This window comes from Ambystoma mexicanum, chromosome 6p, assembly GCF_040938575.1.
Source record: "Ambystoma mexicanum isolate Mex_15411 chromosome 6p, UKY_AmexF1_1, whole genome shotgun sequence".
NCBI classification, from domain to species: Eukaryota; Metazoa; Chordata; class Amphibia; order Caudata; family Ambystomatidae; genus Ambystoma; species Ambystoma mexicanum.
The window spans coordinates 21,016,149-21,040,922 of record NC_090935.1 but is presented as its reverse complement, the minus strand read 5'-3'; the positions used below and the strand labels follow the sequence as shown (position 1 = coordinate 21,040,922).

The 24,774-nt window shown below is 45.5% G+C and overlaps 1 protein-coding gene across 4 annotated transcripts in view; it reads left to right on the top strand.

Annotated features, from left to right (window-relative positions):
* The window catches only part of LOC138511150 (zinc finger protein with KRAB and SCAN domains 7-like), a 296,010-nt gene that overhangs the window by 213,972 nt on the left and 57,264 nt on the right, over positions 1-24,774 (top strand). For 3 of the 4 annotated variants that reach the window (XM_069626652.1, XM_069626649.1, XM_069626651.1), the window contains one exon: positions 13,609-13,683. The exons of the other annotated variant lie outside the window; for it this stretch is intronic. In XM_069626652.1, coding sequence (XP_069482753.1) covers positions 13,609-13,683 — 75 coding nt within the window. The remainder of the gene's footprint in view (positions 1-13,608; positions 13,684-24,774) is intronic. 4 annotated transcript variants of the gene reach the window in all.

Sequence of the window (24,774 nt, the reverse complement as noted above, 5' to 3'; positions counted from 1 at the left end):
TTGTGTTTTTGTTTTTTTGAAACTACGGAAGCCAAGAAGCTTTAAGAGGGGCTGGACAGAAGTATCAAAGTGGTCCTATGAGGGTCGAGCAAAACTCCTCGTACACTGGAAAGTCTTTGACACTTTGGAGAACACTGATTGAAATGTGAATGTGTGAAGACTGGACGGGGGCTAAGAGGAAAACCTAATGGGGGCAGGAAAACCAAGGGAAGTGAATTACGCATTTTGTTACCACACCTATGAACATTGTGGTGACAAGTGTGAACCCGCAGGCAGAGTGATGCCCACAATGATTATTTGTTGAAAAAGACATTGAAACTTTTTGAATTATGATTTTAAGTGAAAGGTCATAGTGAACCCGATTTGCGGTGGAGGGGCTATCTTTACAAGCAGGATCAGAGCCCAACTGAGGGGGATTCAAGTGGTGAAGAGCATTCGCCCAACATGAGGGATTACAAAAGGACTTTATTTTTTTTTTTTATTTATTTTTTTTTTTTAACCTACAAAGGTTTTTACAAAAGAAACTGAGAACGACAAAAGAACAAAGGAGGCAAAGTTTCTCTATTGTCCCTCTGTCGTTTGGAGGCGTTCAAAGTCCAAAATTTTTGCTGTGGCCGATACCCAAGATGTTTTCTTTCCTCCTATCAAACGAGACCACCAAAGATCTTTGTCTTGTATGTACGACAAGGCGAAGATTTTTTCCAAGTAAGGTCTTCTGATATGATCAACAGCTGGGCATAGTAATAGAAGGTGTCGGACGGTCTCCACCGCGGATTGATTTTTGCAAAATCTGCAAATGTTGGATTCCGACTGGCTTCTAATACGTAAGATTTCATTAGTGGGAAGCAAGTTCAGTCGAGCCCTTAAAAATAGATTTCGAAGTTTCTTGTTTGGATACTTTGCCAAGAAAGGCTGCGTCTCGTTAAGCTTCCACGCCTGTGGAGGTAAGTGAGCCTGCAATTTATATGCTGCTGCCGTGTCCAGGGTTTGGATTCAGTCTTGCTCATTTAATCTTTTTTGTGTTTTTACAGGATTCTCTAGTAGTTCTTTTAGCAAGCTTTGGATCTCTTTCAGTTTTTCCTCCTGAGCTTTTGTCCAACGGTTTAAGTGGGAACATTGAGCACCAATTTGTTCTTCATACATGGCATTGAGAACTTTAGGACGGTCTTCTAAGAGAGTCTTTCTGTAGAGCATTAGGGTGTTTTGCTCTATTACTCCCTTCAATGACAACAAACTTAGTTCTCGTCTTATAAGCGAGATAGGAGTAGAAGTTGGAAGGTTGAGAACTTTTCGCCAGAAGTAGCTTTCCAGTTCCGTCCATATCGAATTTGGTAGAAATAGCATGGCTTCTGCTCCATAGGAGATGGCGGTAACAACCTTTGCTTTATAGAAATTTAGTACTGGTGCGAGAGAGAAGCGGCCAAATTTTCTGTCCACAGCCTGTGCCTGGGCGCCCAGACTTCTTATTTTTGATCGTAAGAATGATTGCATCGCCTTTTCCTGTTTTGAATTATCTAACGTAACTCCTAGATATTTGAATTCGGTCACTTATTCAATCTGTACACTCTCCACGTACCATTTGAATTTGTCCGAGGTTTCTGTTTTTTCCTAAAATCAATATTTTAGTTTTAGACTTGTTAATCTCCAGATGATTATTGGTAATGTATTTCACAAAGTTGGTCAATTGCCTCTGGAGACCAACAGCTGTCTGATCCAGTAGGATGACATCGTCAGCATAAAGCAGTCTAGAAATTTTACTCTTGCCTAGTTGTGGAGGAAAGGATCGTACTTCGTGTTCTGAATCTTTGTAGTCTCCCATATATGACAGGAAAAGAGCTGGGGCCAAAGGGCAACCCTGTTTTACTCCCCGATTTGTCGGTATCGCTGCCGATAGCAGCCCTTGGTTGTTAAGTCGTACTTGCATCGTGGTATTTTTGTGTAATGAAATAATTGGTTGCAGGATCTCTTTCGGGCATTTCCAAGCACACAGTTTTTTCCACAGGGTCGGTCTATCGACTTGGTCAAAAGCCTGGCTTAGATCTATAAAAGCCATGTAAAGTCGATTTCCTTGCGCCATCGCCTTTCCCTTTAGGATACTGAGAGTCAAGATGTTTATTGTGGTGCCCATGTTCTTCTTAAAACCCGACTGGAAGGGGTCATCCCATTCTGATTCTCGTGCCCAGTTTTGAAATCGCCTTAAAATAGAGAGCCGTAAACTTTGCCAATCACATCCAGTAAACCGATAGGGTGCAAATTTGAGGGGTTGTCCCTGTTGCCTTTTTTATATATCGGGACAACTACTGAGGACGTCCAGGAGACAGGAAGACTCTTTGTTTCGGCGCATCGTTCAAGTACCAAACTGATAAATGATAAAAGACGACCATTCCTCCGGATGTTTTTTCAGTTCCATATTGGAAAGGCCGTCTGGTCCCGGCGCTCTGGAGTTTTTTAGTTTTTGAATTTTCTCCAAAATGTCCCGCCTATCATGGAGCTCTACCCATGGTATCTCTTTGCTGTGGGCTCCATGTTCGTTTTCTTGGATATGAGAGGCAGGGTCGTGAGATACTCCTTGAAATACGTGCTTGTAATGGGTTATACATACTACTTCTGCTATAGAGACAGTTAGCACGTTGTTTAAATGACGGTCAGTTGACCGAATCAGTGACCAGAATTTACAGGCATTTTTCCCGCAGATCTGCTTTAACATCTCTTCAGAATCATTTTGATAGAGGGTAAGTCGATGCTTTTTTAGCCATGATTTGTAAATTCTTGATGCTATCAGAAAAGCTTTTCTAGTGGATGAATTGTTGTCCCGGGCCAGCCCTCTTTTTGCTGATCTCACTTTTCTTCTTTCGGCTACCAAAATCTTGTCATATTTATGAGACCCAGTTTCCTTGCTTGGCCAGGTTCGTGCCATCGCCTTTTTGTATGGAATAAGTAAAGGGCAGTAGTCTAACTTATTGCTTGTCTGGCTGGAAACTCCCAAAAGGGAGTAGATTGTTGCAAGGTTGGATATATTACTGGCACTTAACTTCCGGCAGTTTCTCCTGTTATTCGTTTCTAGAGCAGAATCTATGGTTAGATGAAATGAGCGATGTCCGGTCCATGTTGCCACCAGAAGATTATGGTCACTTACTGCGGTATGGACAACTTCGAAGTAAGTCATTGTCGGGATTAATGTACGTGAGGCAAAGATGTAATCAATTGTTGCTGCTGATTTTTTTTCCTTCCCAAGTTGGCAGCCGACTTGTGTTTGCGAATAGACAGTCCAGATTTACCAGTTCTCTTGAATCCATCAGGGTAAACCAGTCTCGACCTCTATCTTCTGCCAAGGTGGACCGTGTAGAGGAATATTTTTTTGAACAGATTGCATTTAGGTCACCACATATTACTAGGTGGGCTGCCTGATGCACGATGTATAGTCGGTCTATTTCGTTCTCGAGCATTTTAAGAAAACTGGCATTTGAAATTGACTCCGGATTCCAGTAAGTGTTGATAATAATTACTGGTACTGCTGTGATCTGCCTGGTGTCCATATTTTGCTGGTTCCATGTAACAGACACCGTTAGTAGAAAAAGAGATGCTGTGAGGATGTCTTTCATAATGATACCATTTCCCAGCTGGACTGCCGTGATTAAGCCAGAAAAAGGACGTCCTCTAATTCCTTTGCCGGCCGCAGCATGAGCGACTACATAACCATCTAAGGTTGGTTTCTCAATAAGCCATGTTTCCTGGAGACACAAAATGTCAAAAGTTGCCAGATTCACCTCGCCGGGCACCATCAGGTGGGCAAAACCTTGGGTATTCCATGAGGCTAGTCTCATGGATTTTCTTTCTCCTTTTGCCGGTAGAGCCTGGTTAAATATCTGTGGTATCTGGGGTTGCTATTTCCGGTTTGTTGACAGTGCCTTTGGAATCCAAGACCAAAGTTGTTTTAACGAGTTTCGGTGTGTTTGTTCTTGTTCAACAGTTGACAATGGAACTGGGCCCTTGACTAATGTTCTTTTAATGTCTGTTAAGGGCTCTTTGGGCCATCCATCCCGCTTCAGTTGATCTGATGTCGGAAAGACTGTATCATATTTCTCGCTGTGTGGGGCTATGGTCGGTGGGCTTACTGAGGTTCTTTGTTTTCTATCTCTCTTTGTCCTTTCAAAGCGATGCTGTTCAGGGGGTGAAAAAGATCGATGGCTTAGTTTCCGTTTGGAAGTTGTAAGATCTGTTAAATCGTAGCCTAATTTGAGTAATTTTTCTGATGCCTCTCGCAGCTTTTGTGTCACTCTCCTAGATGTCACATGAAGCAGAGTTGTTGCTTGTTTACCTTCGTGTGATGGTTCCACCCGAATTAAATCTTCTGTTCTTATTGAGTTGAGCATGGATACAGATTTGAAGAGTTTTAAAACTGTTCTTCTGTTTAGAATGACGTATTCACGACTATCCCTCAGTTGCTCCAGCTTAAATGTAGGGAGCGTCTTACTTTGGACTGCCTCTCTACCTCTGCTTCGGGTTTCGTTGGTTTTGGTCCACCTACTTCTGCAAGCTAAATACTCTTCCCTGTACCAGTTATCACTTTCCTTCCGTGAGCGGTTGGGACTTTTGTTGTCTCTCGAAGTAGTACTGTCGGCCAACTTATGAAATTTTGATGAAGTCGTTCTGGATGCACCATTCCGTTCGGAATCTTTTGGATGGTTCTCCTGCAATTTGAACAGTTGCCCAGTTGGACTCTGTTCTTTGCTGTTTAAGATCTTATTTCGTCTATCCTCCAAAGTATAGAAAGGTTTATCGTCATTTTCATCTTCCGCCGAGCTTGTTTTTTGCAGAGCTGGCGACCCCAAACCTGAGTTGTTACAGAAGGTGAAAGCTGTATCCGTTTTATCATTAGGTGAGTCGTCAAAATGTTGACTTAGGTTCATTAGAGCTTCGTCCTCTTGAAAATCCTCTATTGTTTTAGGAGATGCAGGGGGATTTTCTACAGTAGTTAAATCTACAAAAGGGTGACTTATTTAGGGCTTCAAAGAACTTTGAGGATTAGATTTCCGTGTTTCTGTATCTTTGGATGAAGAACTTTTCGTAGTTGGCGGCGGTGGCTTATTCCGATGAGTATTTTCTAATGAAGGCAAGCAGAAAACCAGTTGCTTTTTCCTTACCGCTTGATCTTTCACTGTTTTCTTTGACTGCCCAAAAATTGTCAAGTCTTTGATTTTTGGAGTCTCTGTCTCAAGTACGACAGGATTTGTACCCTGAATCGTTGTTAACACCGTCAATATCTCTTTATTGACACAGTTGTTTGGTATTAGCCGATTATTCTGAGTTCCCATCTTCTTTTTGCTGCTCGAAGAGCTGACGGATACAGTGTTTATGGCATGCTCTCTTGACTGGCTATCTATAGTGGTGTTCAAAACCAAGCCTACATGTGCTGGATTCGAAGTTTTAGGATCTGTTTCATAGTCCTTTGATGTTTGGCAAGCTACTGATTGGAATGTTATGTCCGTAGGTGGTTTACTGTGGGTGTTTGATCCCCAGGATGCCAAGTCAGTTTTTAATACTGTATTAGCTTCCAAAGCTGTGATGTACCCCTCTAAGTATAGAAGTTTGGTGTGCATCATAGCTGTTAGCGTGCTGTGGTCCTTCAAAGTGTCGTTTATGGACTCGTAGAGTTTCATGAACGGCGCGAGTGCTATCGTGACTGAGGACATGATTGTAAAAATGTCCGGTTTCTTTTTCGGAGAGTTTGTGGTCATTGTAGAGAAGGCTTCGCTCAGCCTTGGTGAACAATTTGACGTAGCTTGCATTTGCACATATGAGTCCTTTCTTGCTGATCGTGTATAGGGGCATGTTTGCTCTCTTTGACAAGTTGGTGTCTTTGTGTTAAAGACTGTTTGAAGATCTACTTGAGATGTGTCTAAGTCAATAGGCCCTTCGATTTGTGCCTTAGTTAGTTTGGCTCTAAGACCGCCTCTCTCCTCTGTTGAGCATGCGTTAACCGAGACATTTTGATCTAAATATTGGGTGGTAGATTTTTTTGACAGCACTCTGTCTGTAATAGGGTCAGCGCTTACAGATGTTATTTCTCGCTCTGTTTCTAAGTCTTTTGTGATACATTGTTCTTTTGTTTTGTTTGTAGAATCCGTCGTCTCCAGCATCTCGTTTTCATTGAGCGAATCATTTTGGGTAAGAGGAGTTTGCAAATATTGTGAGTCTACATGAGGCAGTAATTGGGAGCTTGTCGGCCCAGTCTGATCAGGAGTTGATATAGCAAGTGGAAATTGCGTGGCAATAGTCTCTGGGTCCACAGCTTGTTGAATGTCTGGAGATTCAACGATATGTACAATCTCTAACATTTTGCTGTCTGTGATTTCGTTAATTCTGTCGAACTTGCGTTTAAGCTGTTTGCCAAAGAAGTCATTTAGAGTGTGAGCGGGGTTGGATTTCCTTGTCTCCACCATTTCTCCTTTGTGTGGTTTGGTGGGTAGCTTTGTTTTCCGAGGAGTGAGGCCATTAAGATTCTTTTGACGCCTCCCTTTATTTTGACATTTATTTTGTATTTTCCCCTCCACACATCCTTTCTTCGGTTTACCCCCAAGTCGTCTTTTAATGGGGCGCTGCGCTTTTTTCCATGCTTTTAGACCGGGGCCCTTCTCTCCCAAAGGCTTGGTTGGGTTCGGGCTTGAAGATAGTGAGTCCACAGAACAACTGCTTAATCGTCCGGAATCCCTCCAGGCATTATTCTGAGCTGCGGTGTCATTCCTGCACAAATTGCGATCCTGGTAGCGTATGGGTGTCCGCTCCCCATCCCAGGGGGGGGGCGTGCACCTGGGCGACGGCGTTGTAGGTAACTCGTGGGCCTGGCACGCCCATCTCCACCGGCTCTCTCCTCTCCATGTCGACCAGCCAAAACTCTTAGGGACGTTGCGTCAGCACCAGCAAGCCGGGAGAGGGAGGAGTCAAGCCGGGCAGACTCGGCCCCTCCTCCGACGGGCCCCAGTTCCCCCGACTGCGGGTCACCCCCCCCAAATCCCGCAGGGCGCCCTGACTCCGGCGCCCCTCTCCTGGAGACGGTGGCCGCTCCGCCACCTCCGCGTCCGCTCGCGGTCCGCTCCCCACGCTCGACACCTGCCGCCCTCCGGCGGACAGGGTGGAACCCTCGGTCGCGGGAAGAACTCCCGCCGGCAGAGCCTCGCCAGACAAGCATGGAGAAAGAAGAGGTAGGGCGCCTGGATTTTGCATAGTCTTCCTCCGCTTGTTGTTCTTTTTGTACAAATTCAGAGTCCGCTTGTGAGCTTTGCTCATTTCCTTCATGATGGTAGATTTGTTCCACCGTAACAGGTGGATATTCGGTGTAAACACCATGCTTAGGAACAGGTTGAGAGAGCGTTAAGGGCTCTTGCGTCTTTTTCTTCAGAGGATTATTTGACGTAAATAAATTTTCCACCCTCGGGGGTCTCAGGACTTCAGTCACTTTGTTGGCTCCTTGTTGGAAGATCCCCGTCAGGGCCGTGGTCATATGTCTTGAAGTGATTTCGTCAGTTTTAGATTTTGAGCTTCTGAGCGAGCGTCCTTCTGTTTGAGGAGTCGGCAATGCAGCGTCTATGGCGTCCATGTCGGCCAGGACTGCCAAGACTGCTACTCTGCTGCCTACTCCGCGGCCGCTCCGTGGCTGGAAGGGGTTTTTGTTCGTGCTCCTCCCCAAGCTCACTGTAGAAAGGGTAGACAGACTGTCAGCCAAGAAACAGGATATAGGCAGCGTGGACTGCCAAGACTGCTACTCTGCCGCCTACTACTTTATGTTTGTTTATCGTACAGCAGGCCTGCTAAGGCAAGAGACTTTGCAGGAAAGAAACTTGGCCCAGAAGGTCCTGGTATCGTTGAAAGGAACTGTAACCTCTTGCTGGCGAGGCCCAAGAGTATGCTGTGCTCGAAGGTCTTACCTTGTCCCGTGCTAAAAACGTGGGGAACGGAGACATTAGTCCTACCATCCTGACTTTTCATTTGGCGAGCACTTTCTTTTTTTCTTGTGAATATTATCCCTCTCTACTTTGTAATTAGTTGTAAGGATTGGCAATAGGTTTTTTAGTATAGGCCCTTTTTATTTGACAAGACGCCACCAGGACAGCCTTATTATTATTATTTGATGGTCCACAAGGCCTTCTGGGGCCTGGGACTGCAATATATTCAACTCTCTCTTCCTAAATATCTTCCTTCTCGAGCTCGTCTCTCGTCCGCCACCAACTCCCTCAGGGTCAGTCGTTTCTCCAAGCAACGAGTTGGTGGTAGATCTCTCTTCTGCAGGGGCCTCCCTCTGGAACAGCGTTCCTGCCTCCCTGAAACTTGAGGAGAACCATCTCCGGTTCCGGAAGCACCTCCAAAACCTTCCTCGTCGCTTCTGCTTTCTCTCCCCTGCTAAATTCCTGACAGAAACTGCACGGGTTCCTGGCCACCCTTTCTGATCTCAGGCCCAGGCCCAGCCAATTGACCACCTGCACTGCCTTCCTGGCAACCCCTGCACCTGGAGACTGTTTTCTGTATCCCTACAGTCCCCCTACCAGCACTTATGTCTGTACTTTACCTTGCACTTGCCACTAGCCGGCTGATTTTATTTATCTCATTTATTCTACTATCCTGTGAACTGCACTTTCCCCTCTCCCTTCCTCCTCGCACTTTTCCCTTTTTCCCCCCTTCCCATGCACTTGCGAGATCTGATTGACACTTGGCCTAGTAGGATCATTGTCTGTCTTCCCTTTATTCCCCCTCCCTTGCCTCTTCGCGCCTTGAAACATGTATAGGCGCGTTATAAATGCCATATCATATCATATAATATCCACAAGGAGCATGCCTATCAGCCCTCCTGTTTACCCTCTATATGTCCACCCTCCCACCAATAATCCGCTCGCACATTATCCTGTGCTACAACTATGCTGATGACACACAAGTAATCCTAAAACTCCTGAATTCAAAACCCAACTGCCAACCCGACCTCGCTTCCTGCCTCCTCGACATAGATCACTGGATGACCACAAACCACCTATTGCTAAACGCCTCCAAAACTGAAATCATGGTATGTGGAAACTCCGAACTTCTTCCATACCCACTACCCTGGCCATCTACCATGGGCAACTCACTGACGCCCTCTAACTCAGTAAAAAACCTTGGATGCACCCTAGACTCAGACCTAACCCTCTCTCCCAAGTCAACAACGTCTCTAAGTCCTGCCACTACCACCTTAAAACTCTTAGGTGCATTTTTCCATACCTCTCCTTTCCCAACAGACTCTCCGCAGTCCAATCAATTGTTATGTCAAGACTGGACTATGCTAACCCCCTCTCGGAGTCCACGCGTACCACCTGACTAAACTACAAAGGGCACAAAATGCCGCAGCCAAACTGCTTCTAGCACTTGGGCCAAGAGATTACATCTCCCCAGCCCTCAAAATTCTGCACTGGTTCCAGTTGCCCAAAGAGTGACCTTCAAAACCTTATGCAATATCTCACCGAGCAATGCATAAAACCGGACCTCAATATCTTCAAGACAAACTAAAACCCTACCATCCTCCACGCACTCTAATATCAAGCTCTGCCAGCCTCCTAGTCATACCAAAAACCTACTCAGTCAGGTTAGGTGGATCGTCATTCTCAGTCCTTGCCCCCACTCTGTGGAACGCACTTCTACGCCACATCCGACTCACAGAGGACCTCATGTCTTTCCGCAAATTACTGAAAACATGGCTCTTCCCCTAAAATCGACTCTTAACTCAAACTGGATAATAGCAATCAATGACCTTAGCCCAAAGCTGCTATATCATAAATAACAATCCAGCATCATGATCTGAGCAAGAAATCGAAAATTAAAAATCGCTAATGTAAATTAAAATGGATAAACTGAATAGAACGAGTGCAGTAGATGAAAGAAGTGAAGTGGATGAAAGGAATAAACTGGATGAAAGCATTGAAGTGGATGAAATTAAGGAAATGGATGAAATAAATGAAATGGACGAGAGGAACAAAGTGGACGAGAGGAATAAGGCGGACGAGAGGATGGAAATGATGGAGTACATGATACGGATAGAGTGCGCGGAATAGATAGAGTGCATGGAACTGATTGATGGCATGGAATGACAGAGTGCAAGGAATGAACAAAACGAATGGAAAAGATGAATCAAGTGCATGAGATGGATGGATGGAATGCACAGGACGGATGAAGTGCACAGGACGCATGGAGTGCATCGGTCGGATGGAGTGCGTGCGACGGATAACGTCGATAGAACGGACGAAGTGTGTGGCGCGGATGAAGAGTGTGGCGCGGCTGACGAGTGTGGCGCGGCTGACGAGTGTGGCGCGGCTGACGAGTGTGGCGCGGCTGACGAGTGTGGCGCGGCTGACGAGTGTGGCGCGGCTGACGAGTGTGGCGCGGCTGACGAGTGTGGCGCGGCTGACGAGTGTGGCGCGGCTGACGAGTGTGGCGCGGACGAAGAGCGTGGCGCGGACGAAGAGCGTGGAGTGGCTGACGTGTGTGGAGCGTACGAAGAGGGTGGAGCGGACGATGTGGTTGGAGCGGATGACGTGGGTGGAGCGCTTGAATTGGGTGGAACGGGTTGAGGCGGCTGGAACGGGTTGAGGCGGCTGGAACGGGTTGAGGCAGCTGGAACAGATGAAGTAGGTGTAACGGATGAATGCCTGGATTAGACGAAGTGCATAGATTAGAAGGAATGATGGAACTGAGGGAGTACATGCAACGGATGGAATGCATGGAACTGATAGAGGGCATGGAATGGACATTGTGCATGGAACGGTTGGAGTGCATGGAATGCATGAAGTAGTCACAACGGTTGCACCTACTGAAAACCATCATATCTCATCACCACGCTTACCCTCTCCTAAACACCACTACTCAACTAGAATACAGCGATACTATGACACATTCGGTATAGCTGTTCCCATACCAACACCTGCCACATACTCCTGCCAGCCTAGGCGTTCTCCTCAGGCCTAACGCAGCCAGAATCAGTCTCGGTTTCACCCTGCCAGAATGAACACATACTCATGATCTTCCAACCACCACACCTACCGCTAAGAAGCAGCTATCATACGACTGCCACACCAGCTGCACACACATCTGGTGCTCACACGCTCCTTCTCTCCCTCTCCTCTCTCTCTCTCTCTCTCTCTCTCTCTCTCTCTCTCTCTCTCTCTCTCTCTCTCTCTCTCTCTCTCTCTCTCTCTCTCTCTCTCTCTCTCTCTCTCTCTCTCTCTCCCTCTCCTGACTTGAACTATGGTTCCTGAGGGCGTTCAACCTACCAGCGCCTTGAGATCATACCAATGGTACATAAGGTGCTATATAAATGCAAAGTAACATAACATATCATGGTCGTAGCGTGCTCCCATCTTAGATTTAGGTTTAGATTAGGTGTTTATCTCGCCCATTATGCAGTTTAATAAACGCCCTTGAACTGTGATCACTTGTCTGTCTTAACTGTTGCTACCATGAGTTCCTTACATTTGGTGTCGGAGTGAGATTTGATTCAACTGATCAAAATTAAAACCCATGCTAATAAGTGTGGTACCACCAGAAGGGGAAAATAGTATAATTGATCTCCTAGACTCTGACCGCGTGTCCACACTGAAAGAGGTGTTGTCCTCTCAACTACTTGTTCTACCTGGTCAACGGGATCTGTTCTTTAAAACTCAAGTGTTGCTAGACACCCTTCCTCTCTCCCTTTACAACCTACAACCATGGGACCAAATAATTCTAAATGTTCGACCAGTCTTTTCTTTTATCAGACCTAGTGCTCTGAAGCCCCTCCCTCCAAGCCCTTTGTTTTTCATGGTACCCAGTCATCATCTGTCGCAGGGTTAGAAGTTAATTTACCATAGTCCGCTCCTTCGACAGACTCGGAATCAGAAGTCTCTGAGGATTTTTAAACCGTATCCGAGGGAGTCGACAGTTGTTTCTTTTCTGATTTGTATACCACAGAAGGAACCCTGACACCCCCAGAAGAGATGGCCGACCTTGCCAATGTCATCACTCACTTAGTATCCCATCAGATTCAGGCCGTAAATAGACTCCAAGAAAATGTAACTAGATTAATTGAATTGCAAGCGAGACCCTTACTACCACGTGGCGTGCTTCAACAATATATTGAAGGCGAAGATCTAGGAAATGTGTTTCTAAACATATAACGCCTGGCCGAACAACTGGGATGGGAAGAGAACCTTAAAAGATTATATTTGGGTCCTTTGTTGAAAGGTGTACTTCAAACCTCCTACCAGCTACTTAACCTTGCACAGGGAGCCACCTTTCTCTCCATAATGGAAAGGTTGTTAAAAAGAGTGGGGCAGACCTGCACTTTTTATCGGCAGAAATTACAGGCCATTAGATTAAACCCGGGAGAATCTCCTTTAGAACTGGGTGAACGTGTCAAAAACACAGTGGCCCTATGGACTAATAACAAATCCTTATAAGAACTGAGAGAGATGATTACCCTAGAACAATAACTCCTGACCCCTTTTTTGCAAAAATCTGCTCTTCAATTAAATTGGCTCTAGCCAATAAAAGTTATGAACACTTGGATTTTGTTTTAAGCGTATAAACGTTTTCTAACCATAGTAAACCATCCACATTACATTAGATTGCTAGAAAGACTTGAACTAATCATAAAGCAGACTATGTTATCAGTCACCTGATTTGGAAGCACACTTAGTAAAATAAAGGTTTTCCGCAAATTACTAGCCCAACTGTGCTTATGTGAATTTTGTCGTTTACTTTGTTTAGAAAAAATATGTTGTCCTGATGCTTAGCTCTCTGCAGAGAGAAATGATCACTGTGGAGTGAAGGCTTTTAATTGAGACAGTGACTACGTGGTAGAGTAATCAGCCCACTTTGACAGGATAAGTCATTTAAGAATGCCAATCTCTGTTTGGCATGTGCCAGTAAACTATATATCTTGGAAGTACTTCGAAAGGCTGATCCAATAGGTTTCAAATCATTTAAAGTAGCATGGACCATCGATGATCAGTGATGGGAAAATTAAACATCGAGAGAAGAAAAACGTTTTGAACTCAAGTGTGCATGCTACTAGTATTGGGTCTGGTAGTGCTCGTGCAAGACCTCGGACTGCCGCTAGAGATGGACAAAAGCACATTTTCTGGCAGGACAAGTTCTATTCTAATGGTTAAGAAAAGGCTGAATAGTTAGGCATCTGTATATTTGTATAGGTCATATGTTGATTCTCCATAGGTTTCCAGGTTTCTTGGCGTAAAGGTGAAAGTCTATGGGCCTATGTCACACCAGATAAGGTCACAGATCTCGTGACCGGCGTAGGTGTATTCACAGAACAGTTTTTTGTTTTCGCATAGTGTTCATAGGTCTATCTGCAAGGCATCCACAGTAATCGTGGGACGTTGCTGATGTTTGATGGGGGTTTCTGGAGTTGTATAGTCCATGCAGATTGAATGCTCCACTGCCTTGCTGATCTCATGATGGTATACATGGGTCTAGCCTTTGAGATAAAGAGGGGCTTCTTCCCAGCATGCACCACATGATGAATGCCTATTTATTGTCTTCAATTAAGGTTGTGAGGTCTAAACCTTTTAGCAAATTAAAACCTGTTTCTTCCAGATCCAGCATTGTTGCAAGTCCAACAACCGAAGACAGCTTCTTCTGCACTTCAGCAATCTGCAGCTGCTACGACAGGTAGAATACCTCACACAGTTTCCTTCAGGGATGTTGTCTGCAGGATTTTTATAAAATGTTGTTTGTTGCAACAGCCATGTCACTGGTGGGATGAAGGTTCAAAGTGCCGATCCTGGGTGGTAAATGCAGGGCATAGAGTGATCATATGTGAAGGAAAGCGGATCTGGGCTCTGTGCTGTTAGTAGCTTAAAGTTAGGGGACGTCCTGATCTCCACGGCCAGATTATCTACTGTTTCGTCTGACGAGCAAATGTTAACCAGATGGTGGTAAATGGGGTTCACATAATGGGTGTGCAGATTCTGGAAGTATCCAGGGTCCTTGCTTCCACAGGACTTCTGGTGACTGAACATGGGAGGTGCGTAGGCTACTGCTGTCGAGCAGTGAGTTACTCTGGTGATGCATGCCTCGTATCTTGTTTGATGTCATGATCATTGTTTTCGAGGTAGAGTCTGCGTTGCTGGGCTATTCCTGGGGTCTAATGCAGTTGCAGGAAGCCATGCCCTTTCTGTCCCTGGACTAAAGTGGCTCAGGGAGAGTCGAGGGCCAGCTCCCCACACCACGTGAGAGCCTCCCAGAATTATCTAGATGTAGAGACAGTGCAAGCACTGGTTTGGGAGGCAAAGATTGTCTGGGATAAGCAGATGGTAAGTATGGAGGTACAATAGGCCACCGGATTGGCCACGCATACTAGGAGCAGAGAACTCACCCAGGGAGCCAGGTTTACCGGGCAGGACAAGACAAGAATGCTCAAATGTCAGCCAAAAGGCACAGCAGAGGAAACGGGAAGCAGGTCAGGCAGCAGAGGGATGGAATGCAAGGAGATCAGGAAGCAGGTCAGGCAGCAGAGGGATGGAATGCAAGGAGAATAGGAAGCAGGTCAGGCAGCAGAGGGATGGAATGCAAGGAGAATAGGAAGCAGGTCAGGCAGCAGAGGGATGGAATGCAAGGAGAATAGGAAGCAGGTCAGGCAGCAGAGGGATGGAATGCAGGCAGAACAGGAAGCAGGCCAGGCAGCAGAGGGATGGAATGCAGGCAGAACAGGAAGCAGGCCAGGCAGCAGAGGGATGGAATGCAAGGAGAACAGGAAGCAGGTCAGGCAGCAGAGGGATGGAATGCAAGAAGAATAGGAAGCAGGTCAGGCAGCAGAGGGATGGAATGCAAGGAGAACAGGAAGCAGGTCAGGCAGCAGATGGATGGAATGCAGGCAGAACAGGAAGCAGGTCAGGCAGCAGAGGGATGGAATGCAAGGAGATCAGGAAGCAGGTCAGGCAGCAGAGGGATGGAATGCAGGCAGAACAGGAAGCAGGCCAGCAGCAGAGTATGGATTGCAAGGAGAACAGGAAGCAGGTCAGGCAGCAGAGGGAGGGAATTCAAGGAGAACAGGAAGCAGGTCAGGCAGCAGAGGGATGGAATGCAAGGAAACATGTCTTGCAAGAACATGTTGTGCACAAACCAGTGTTATGACGCAAGTGTTCCATGTACTTTCTGAAATATGAGGATGGCGCGGTCACAAGTCATCGGACAACTTTGTGACATGTTAAAAAGGATTATATTTAAATTAGTATCCCGCGAGGGGGCTGTGGCAGCCTCCCAGCCAATCTAGAGGCTCTGAACGGGGGCTTTACCACACAGTAAAGCCCCCACTCTGATCATCTGCGGAGCGGGAGTCCACCATCTTCCCTCGCCTGGAATCAGCTAAGTGCGCCCCTGCACTCCAATCCTCTCTTTCCCCAATCCCAATTTCCATCCCACCCCAACCTCTCCCGAGTTACCTTGCGCTCCTCCTTCCTTCGCCGACACATCTCCTTTACTGAAATGTCCACCATGGAAAGGAAGAAGGGCGACATGTAGGACATCTTGTTTTGTAGTTTTTCCTGAAATTGAGAAATGGCAAACACTATTAGTATCCCAAGACAATGTGCCAGAAAACTGATGGCAATAAACTCAGATGGTGGGTGCATTACCGGGGCAAAGCTTTAGCAACTCTGCAAGGTAACCAAGACAGGTCTCAACTGAGAGCAAGCAAGGCTAGACAACAAGAGGTAAGTTCTCCTAGACTTTACAGTACCTCTGGTTAGAAGAAATGGTTCCAGCTGGCTTCTGTTCCTGTACAGCTCTGCAGGTCATGTTGTTCCTGAGCCTCAGTTGTGGGGACAAGAGGGAGGACGTCTGGGGACTCCTGCCCTGCAATAGGAAGATCAGCAGCAGCAATGGGCAAACTTCTATTCAGCAGTTCTTGGTTGTTTCAGCTCCTCGCGTCTGACAGCAAATAGTAACCCTGCGGTTCTCGGATACCACTTCAGACTTTCCTTGCTTCTGGGGTCCTGCACTCTGTTGAGGTGGCTCAGGCTTGGTCAGCCCTGCATCAGGGAAGTCCGGAGGATCTTCCTAGTGCTCGGGTCTGACTTAAAAGCAACGCCCACAATCTGGTGTTCCTCTCCCTGGCATTTCGCTTCCAGCAGCACCACAGTGGCAGTACAGCCAGCTCTGAAAGGATGTCCAGACGGGCTTACTTTGGAGTTGATTGGTCCCACCAACTCAAAGGGAGAAGTCGTCCTTGCAGGGCTTCTCTAGTCGAGGCGAATTCGGAGCTTCAGCACAGCAGCAGGGCTTCACCGAGCAAACCAACGGTCCAGAAGTTGGAGTAGGTGTCACAAGTTCTGCCTTCCAAGCCAAAAAGCCTCGCCTTGTCTCCCATTCATTTCAGCCTAGCTGTCAATCACACAGCAGGAGCCGGCCAATCACCTTTCGGTGTATTCCTGTAACCAATTGGATTAAGAACAGGGAGTTTCGGGCACCTCCCTCACTTCCTGCCGCTGCCAGACATACTGGAGCCAGAGGCAGGCTTCACTCGTGAATCCCGCCAAGGACAAAATGAACAAAGGGACAAAACCTGGTTTGGCCTGCAGAGTAAATCTCAAGAAGGACCTTTCCAACAAGAAATGGCAAAAAAAGAAGACGGGGCCAATTTGACAAAATGGGCACTCATGGGTGCCTTACTGCAGCTGCGAACACAGCCCGCGGTAAAAACACTCAATGGTAGTAAAAAGTAAACCACTGCCACCAGCCATCCATGTTAGAAAGGGTAACATAAAAATGTTACATGAGAAACTAGACAAAGGGGATACTAGGTAACCCCTCCAGCACCCTATGGTAAGATAGTGTGTGCTGGGTCTAGAAAGTTACAAAATATAAGTAAAGTCAGTTTCACTCCACTGCTCTGGGAAACAGTAGTTTCACCAAGAGAAGGTATTAAAGCATTGGGGACATCTAGGAGACTTCCCCATGCCACTACACTGAAGGTGCTGTGTCACAATGCAAAGATGATGCCTATGGAGTTTGTCAGACTCCAAAGTCAAAAGAAACACAGAAAACACATAGAATTAAAAGTAAAACGTCCCAAAGTTCAGCAAAAGAGCTGGGGGTCTCTAAGGTGGGAGCAGTTGAGCACTAAACTGAAGATTCTTCCTAGCAATTAAAAAGAAGGAAGTGTTCACAAATAATAAGTCAGGATGCGGTAGTATGCGTCTCCCTTCCTCACGTTTTAAGCACAGGATAAGGTAGGATTCTGGAGCAGAGCACACGCTCGAGCCTTCCCAAAACGAGCCAACTGTGCCGCTCTCAGCAATCGGGGCCTTCAGTGGTTAAGTCTCTTTTCTACAAAAAAAGTCTCTTGCCTCTGAGGATCTGATAGTTTCAAAATAATAAACAAAAGTTCCTTTTGTTACACACGTCGGCTGATGCCTTTTTGTATGCACCTTGGGTGATGCCCTTCACCCTTGGATCCCCCCACTTCCCGGTGTAGATCCCTGGAAAGTTCCTTAAATATACCAGGACCTCCGATAGATATGTTTTCCTGCTTTCAAGGGCCTCACAAGGTTCAAAGTATCGGAACAAAGGTTTGACAAAAAGTTCTAGAGCTCATCTCTGGGTTTTCCTGGGTGATAGTTCTCCACCCCTGGGTTCCTCCTCTTCCGGGCTCAGACCCTCTTGAATATCAGCTTTTCTTTGTTTGGTTCACTCTGGCATGGCATGTAGTCAAAGGCTTTCCATCTTGTACTTTACTTTGTTGCATTCACTGGTCGGTGGGTGTTGGCTTCACACCCTTCGATCCCCCTCTTCCGGGTTCAGATCAGACTCGACTGTTTGCCTCCCTCGATCAGGTTCACTGTGGCTTTCAATGCAGGTTTCTTGGTGATATTGGCTACACATATTGTCTTTTTAAACGGTTCACTGTGGACATCCGTCGACCGGGTTCACTCTTGTCAACACACTGTATTTCGGGACTTTAGACTTCACCCCCTTTATCGGCATCCCTCTTTCAGGTTCACTCTTGTCAATCTTGTCTTTTTCATTCAACTCTTATGATGCAGTGTTCATTTACCTTTTCTTGACAATCATCTGTCGGCCAAAAACTTTCGACTGTACAGAGAATTTTACAAGACCCCAGTATGACTACCTTTTCCCCTTTCCCAAGGCCTTCTGATTATGGTAGTCGCAGCAATCGGGTAATCACCCAAGAGTTTCTTGAGTGAGCACCCACGTGGTGCCGGACTCCTCTGTTGCTGGTTTTCCCCCTTCTAGCATCAATAGCTGTTTATGCTTTCACAGTTCAATTAGCCGCTTGCTACTTTTCATTCAACACAGTTTGGTTTCTTATGGACTCTAGCTTTCTGTCTCTTTGGAGTCAAATTTGATACCACAGAGACAAGCGTCTCTCTCCGGCTTGGTTATCAGAGGAGGGGGGTTCTTGTGTACTGTTGACATCTGCTGCAACAGATGCTGGCTATTGTTCGCTGTTTTACCATTCCTTCAGCGGAGGTTTTACAGGCCTTTGTCGGAAAGGGAAAGGTTGCTTCTCTCTTTATCACCCTCTCGGTATGCGCCGTTTTTCTTCTCCATTGAACTGCAGTGTTGAGTTAGCTCTCACGTTGTGCGGTCTGCCTTGCTCGTATTGTGCTCTTGTGCTCCATCTTTTATCCCTGTGGGGAAAGGAAAGGGCCATCAGGTGTGTGTGATTCTGGTCAGTTGCCTGACTTTGCCTAACCCTTGTGTCGGGCACTTGTCAGGTAAACACCTCTAGGGCTGGCTAGTCTGCTATATTTCATGGGATAAGAAAGTGTTTGTGTCAAAAGTGGGGATGGTAAATTTAGAAGGGTGTGATTGGTAGGGTTTGTGAAGCAAACAGGAATGACTGGGATTATTATCGTGAAATGAACAAGGGGAATTGTGGGAATGGTAGTGTTGTATCTGAGCAGATTGAGAGTGTGGAAAATAATAAACAGAGGGGCGGGAAGTAGAATGACTGGGGGTATTTGGGTAGGACATAGGAAAACAGGGATTCTGGGAGAGGTAGTCTCCAAGTGTAACTGGTTTACCAGAGGTATAGGCGTGATTAGATTTTATTAAGGGAACTTCTTTGGGTGGAAGGGAGGTAGAAGTGGAATAACCAATAAACATCAGGGACTTCGTCCCCCTCACCTTCTTCCTCAGTATTATATCTCATCTCCCTTTGGGCATTCCCCTGAGCATAATCCCGGGTTCCCCTACCCAGGTGATCCTCCCTTGCTCGTCTACCATTAGGGTTGGGATCTGAGAGGGCAAGTTCATCCCTGGTCACCTGAATAAGGGATTCCCGGGATCTACTTGGGAGAATACCCTCTGGTTTCTCAGATCACTCGTTTACTTAATCTAAGAGAAATATGTCCTGCGTACGTTGCTTATCATTGTTAACTCCCTTTGTACTTCGCAGTTGCCTCTCGCTGCAGCACCCTTGATTCTTTGTCATTAGTTATTCTTATTTGCACATGAGTCTGCAGCGTTTCACTTACTATTACATGGAAACCGACGTCCATCTTTCCATCATGACCGCCTTATTCATGTTATATTTTCTACTGCATCAAGCTTCTATGTGGCTCATCTACCGTGAATTTCTGCATGTATGCATTTGCTTCATTGCTGGCTACTTATTTTCGTTATATATGGCTTCTTCGTATTCAAATGTATGTTTACTTCGTATCTTCAATCGTTTCAGGAGGTCATTGTGTCTTGTCTTGCTGAGTTTGGATTCTGCCGTCTTTTCTTGTTTTAGCTGGAACACGAATCCTGTCCTGTTTGTAACCTGAGTTAAATCTGCTTTTGTGTAAAGTGGACTCGCACTTATATAGTGTGCTTCGGTGAGGTAGATATATAGGTGGCGAGTAGTACCGCTCTATTCTTCTACTAAGCATAGCAATCTGCACTGTTTTCTTAGCTTCTTGCGTTTACAAGTATATGTACAGGCGTTAGCTGGTTGAATATCTTCATCCTGCTATACAGTTTAAGTTTCTTTATATTTCAACATTGTCTCTCCTTCTAAATTCATGATATCCTTATTCATGGCGTTTCGTCTCTGTGTGTCATCTTTTGGTTGTCTCTTTAATCAGTGAGTCTGTCCGGGCCCTTGTGTCGTCACCATTCGTCTTCAATTAAGGCCTGTTGAGTTTCTTGTGGGACAGTGTTTAAGCAATCTTCATTTCGTGTCATTTGCTGGTAGGGTTGTCTCAATGGATACCTTATTGTCCATGGTTGTCTGGTTGTTGGTACTTCAATATGTATTGTTCTTCTGATAGGCACTGGACAGAGCCCTAATGCGGCTCTCTGCTGGTTTATTTGTTCATCATACGTCACACATCTCGGTGTGAATGCTCTACACTCCCCCCTCTGGTCGGTTTATCGACCACTTCCGCTTCCTCTTTTGGATTCATCTTACTTGGTTTTTCTGTATCCATTTCTTCTTCATCTTCTGGGTTGGTACATGATGGTTTGAAGGAGTGTGTCTTTGGAGTTCATATTTTTATCGCTCCTTTCAGGTTTCCTGCTGTCCTTACATGTTCGTCTTTATTCCATGTCATTAGCTGACATTGTCCATTTGGGCTGCAATAGATCCATTTTCCTTCATAATTTCTGCGTTTCTGGGATACAGAAACTTAGTACCTTCTGCCGCATGCTCACTGTCCTTCACAAAGTCTCTTATTTCATCATCAGTTAGGTCTCTGGGCTTCGATCCTGGTTTGACATCAGTCATGATTTTCATCCCTATGGCTTTCTTCGCAGTTTTCTGGCATTGCGAGATTATTATCTTGATAACACAAAACGCACTATCATTACTAGCAGGGCTCCTAGGAACTTGAATGCATCCGCCATCCATTGCGGTACCCATGAAAACAGTGATCCAAACCAGCTGTCATAATCAACTTAGTCGATTTCATTAATCATCTGGTTCTGTAGGTTTGTAAGCATACCTATGGCCTCTGTTAAAGTTCCGTTTTCTCCGTCGTGAGAAGGTATAAATGTGCAACATGATTCTCCAATTTTTGTACAAACTCCTCCATCCATAGCTGTGATCATGTCAAGTACATATCTGTTCTGGAGAGTCATCAGTTGAATGGCTCTTAACTCTTCCTTGATCGCATTGAATCCTTTTATTTTCAAGTTGATGGTTTGCAGTTGCTCCCATCTGGTTATCTGTAACCATTTAGTATTTGCCCCAACTTGGAATCCTGGCATGAGGATTGTCGCAAACACTGATGAGGTGAGGCTGAACAGCCTATGTTCATATGGGATTGCATGAAATGCTTTTTCTGATTTTCCAGAAAAATAATGTTCTCTTTTTGCTCGAGTTGTCAGTTCCACAGATCTTCTCTTCCTCATGTGAGCATCTGCTTTTGGGGAAACTGTCAATATTCAGGTCACCTTTCGGGATCACTAGTGCTGGAATTTGGACATTCACTATTTTGCATAGGCCTCCCCAGTTTTTCGGCAGTCTGATGTATGCTTTGGATCCACATGCCCAATAATGATCCATAATTACTGCAGTTCCATGAGTCATTCCTGGAGCTTCAAAAATTAGTCCGCAGTTCTGATTCTCTCCCATCTACCATGTGCCATTGTTCCTGAAGCACAATTTCAGGTTTTCTAGTGGCACTATCTGCAAGGGTCCTCCTCTGTGTTCGACCCATGTCAGTAATTTTGTAAGTTTCGGCCATAGAGGTTTGCACAATCTCTGTGAGTTTTCTATTGCTTCTTTGCAGGCTCCAAGGACCGTCCATGCTCGGCAGATCACTACTCCTTCTTCCCATTCGTTTGGTGAAAGCACTGTTCTCCAAATCTGCATTTGGCCTCTGTTTTTCCAAATTTGAGCTTCTTCTGGAGTTTTCCCTTGGACGTTCAGTCTCGGGTTTACTTCCCATCTTATTCCTGCTCCTTTATCTTCAGGTTTCTCGTACCTGTACACGTGATTCCTAGTATGAGCTCTGTTTCTTGTCTTAATGTCCTGAACATAATCATCTTCATCGGGATAATCTGTTTCAGTTGCCCATATCAATGAGGCATCACTTCCCATGAACTGGCCACTGGTGTTGCACATTGCTACATATGACGGATAAGGTGCTGTCGGGACATCAATTTCTACAGCCACAAAGATCTTGGATTTCGCCATGCTGTACGGTAGAGGTGCACAAACGAAGCACTCTCCTTCTGAATTTCGTCTTCCATCTTCTTTCATGTGCTGGTACCAAATGTTGTTCCCTAGATGTGCTGTGCTGTCCAGGTAATCGTTTAGTTCATTATTATCTTCATGCAGGCGTCTCTTGATTCCTAATGTTTTCCTGTAGTTTGCTATAACTACATCTCTGAATGCCTCTGCATGGCTTTTTCTTGCTGGAGGGTTCTCGGGTATCCTGGCCCATGGTGCAGGCTTCTTCACCTGCACCATTTCATTGGACAAGAGTCTGGCAGCTCTTTCCTGGTCCTCATGCATCTTTTCTCTGCTGTGTGCAATTGCTCATGCCAACCAGCTTAGCACTGGTCCGATATATGGCTGTATTTTAGGCATGGTACTTGTCCCTTGTGTTGGAATATGCGTGCTGGATAATACAGTCTCTGTCGTTTTTTTCTTCAGTTCCTCTTGTCGTTTTCTCGCTCTGGCTATGTGCAGGAATAGAAGGTCTACTAACATTTGTGTCCTTGCGGAGAGTTTTTCTGAGGCCGCTTCTTTCTTCTTAAGGGCTTCTGACACGACTGCTTTTGTTGGCCTTTCTCTTAATTCTTCTCGTTTTTTCTCATTCTTTCCTGTGAATGGTTTTTCAGTAGGCAGGCTCATCTTCTCTTCTGCTTTCGTTTGAGGTTCTGTGGTCATTGACGCTTGGCCTGGTTCGTGTGCATTTAGTGTGCGTGTAGTTGTCAGGGCTTTTTCTTCATTCTTTTTGGGCTGACACTGTCTTCAGCTTTTCTGCTCATTCGTTACCCTAAATGTGTGTATATCACTATTAATCACGTTCATTTCAAGTTCATTTACCCTACCATCAGATTTTCTAGGGACTGGAATGACTATACACGGTCTGGCTGCTTTTGTGGGTTTCATGCGTACATCATCGGGTGGGTGCACTGAAATTGGAACGCCTCATGCACCATCAAAAATGCAGTTCTAATTGTTAATGACAGTAAAATAATGATAATACAATGCATAAACACATTATAGTTCGATATGTAAGGCAACAGCATTTACTTCCAGAGAAGCGGGGGTGCCTCTCTGCTTGTAGGAGGACCAGATTACTGTTCTGGGCCCCCATCTCGATCATTCGCCAAATGTCAATGTTATTGTTCCCCACCCAGTATCGTTCTTCGAGTTTTGTGTCAAAAGTGTCAGGTACTTCACAAGTGTCCCCCCTCTTGTGAGTGCGATTGTCTCTTAATACAGGATACAGTTCCTTTGCTAAACTATGGGAAAAATAGATTAAAATAATACTTCGATGAATCACCTTTACTGTGCATGTTCAAAGTGTGTGAGATCCTAGTCCACTCCTCGAATCTGCTTCAGTCCTGAGGACATGTTGGACACTGGTCAGTATGATGAAATATGGAAATAAATGACAACAAATATAACAAATAAGGTTCTTGACTCTGCTCCCTCGATCTGCTTCTCGGCGGAAAGTTTCTTCAGGATCTCTTAAGGAGTCGATGGACATTAGAATTTTTTTAATTTGAGCTACAATGGCATGCAAGAGCATGTTTAGCTGAGCATTCTTTACTGGATCTCCAAGGAATGTAAGTAAGTCAACTTTGGTTGGTCTCCCACCAGCTCTGGAAAGTTCTCAATGATGTGAAAGAAGATGTGGTATGCAAATCTACTGTCTTTTGGTGATAGGGTCATTTGTCCAGTCTTTGTTGAGATTCAGTATCATATGTTCTTTCCTTGACATAAACGATGTCTGCACTGTCCGGTTGCGTGGAGTGCGACCAAAATACTGATCAACAGATGGCTCAAATGTTCAGTGTTTGCTGGATCTCGAAGGAATGTCAATGTATCAGTTGTTCTCCCGACAATAGATGAACAGTCTTCGATTATGCGAATGAAGAGTGTATTGATGAGTTCATCTATTTCCGCCTGTGGTGGAAGTATTTGTTTCCTTCTCACTGTACTCCGGGAGTAAGATGAATGTTTCTGCAATGACAGTAAGCAGTTGTCTGATTATTTTTTTCGTTGTCAGGATCTTGAAGAAAGTCTGTGACACTGGTGAGCCTCCCTACCAGTGACAGGTATGATCTTAACACTAGGTGCAAATATGTAACCACGTCCTTTGTGATGTCTCTACTGTGGGACACCATAAGTGCTTCCAAACAAAATCTCGGTTTTGGATGAATCGGGATGCTGTTTCTGTTTCCAATGTAAATATCCTCGATCAAAGTTTGTCAGTCTTTTCCTCATCAAGGCTTAAGTGTGACTTAGTTCAAAAGTTCAAATCAACAAAACATGTTGTGGCTTATAAGCGCAATTTTCTTCTTCGCCCTGCAAATAGGATGCACAGAGTGTCCGTTTTTATGTCCTTATTCTCTTTTTTGCTTAGAGGAAGTGTCCAAGTTAAGCCACAACTTGCAAAAGGTTCTTTGTCTGGTCATGCGTCCTTCTTTCTCGTCATGGATCTTGTCTGCACGTGCTGTGGTTCTTCCCCGTTGTCTGTAGTCTCTTCGCGGTGGGGTGTAGGCAGGGGTGTTCTTCCGATGTATGGCTTGACATCACCCACGAAGATCCAAGCTCCTCTTCCTTGCAGC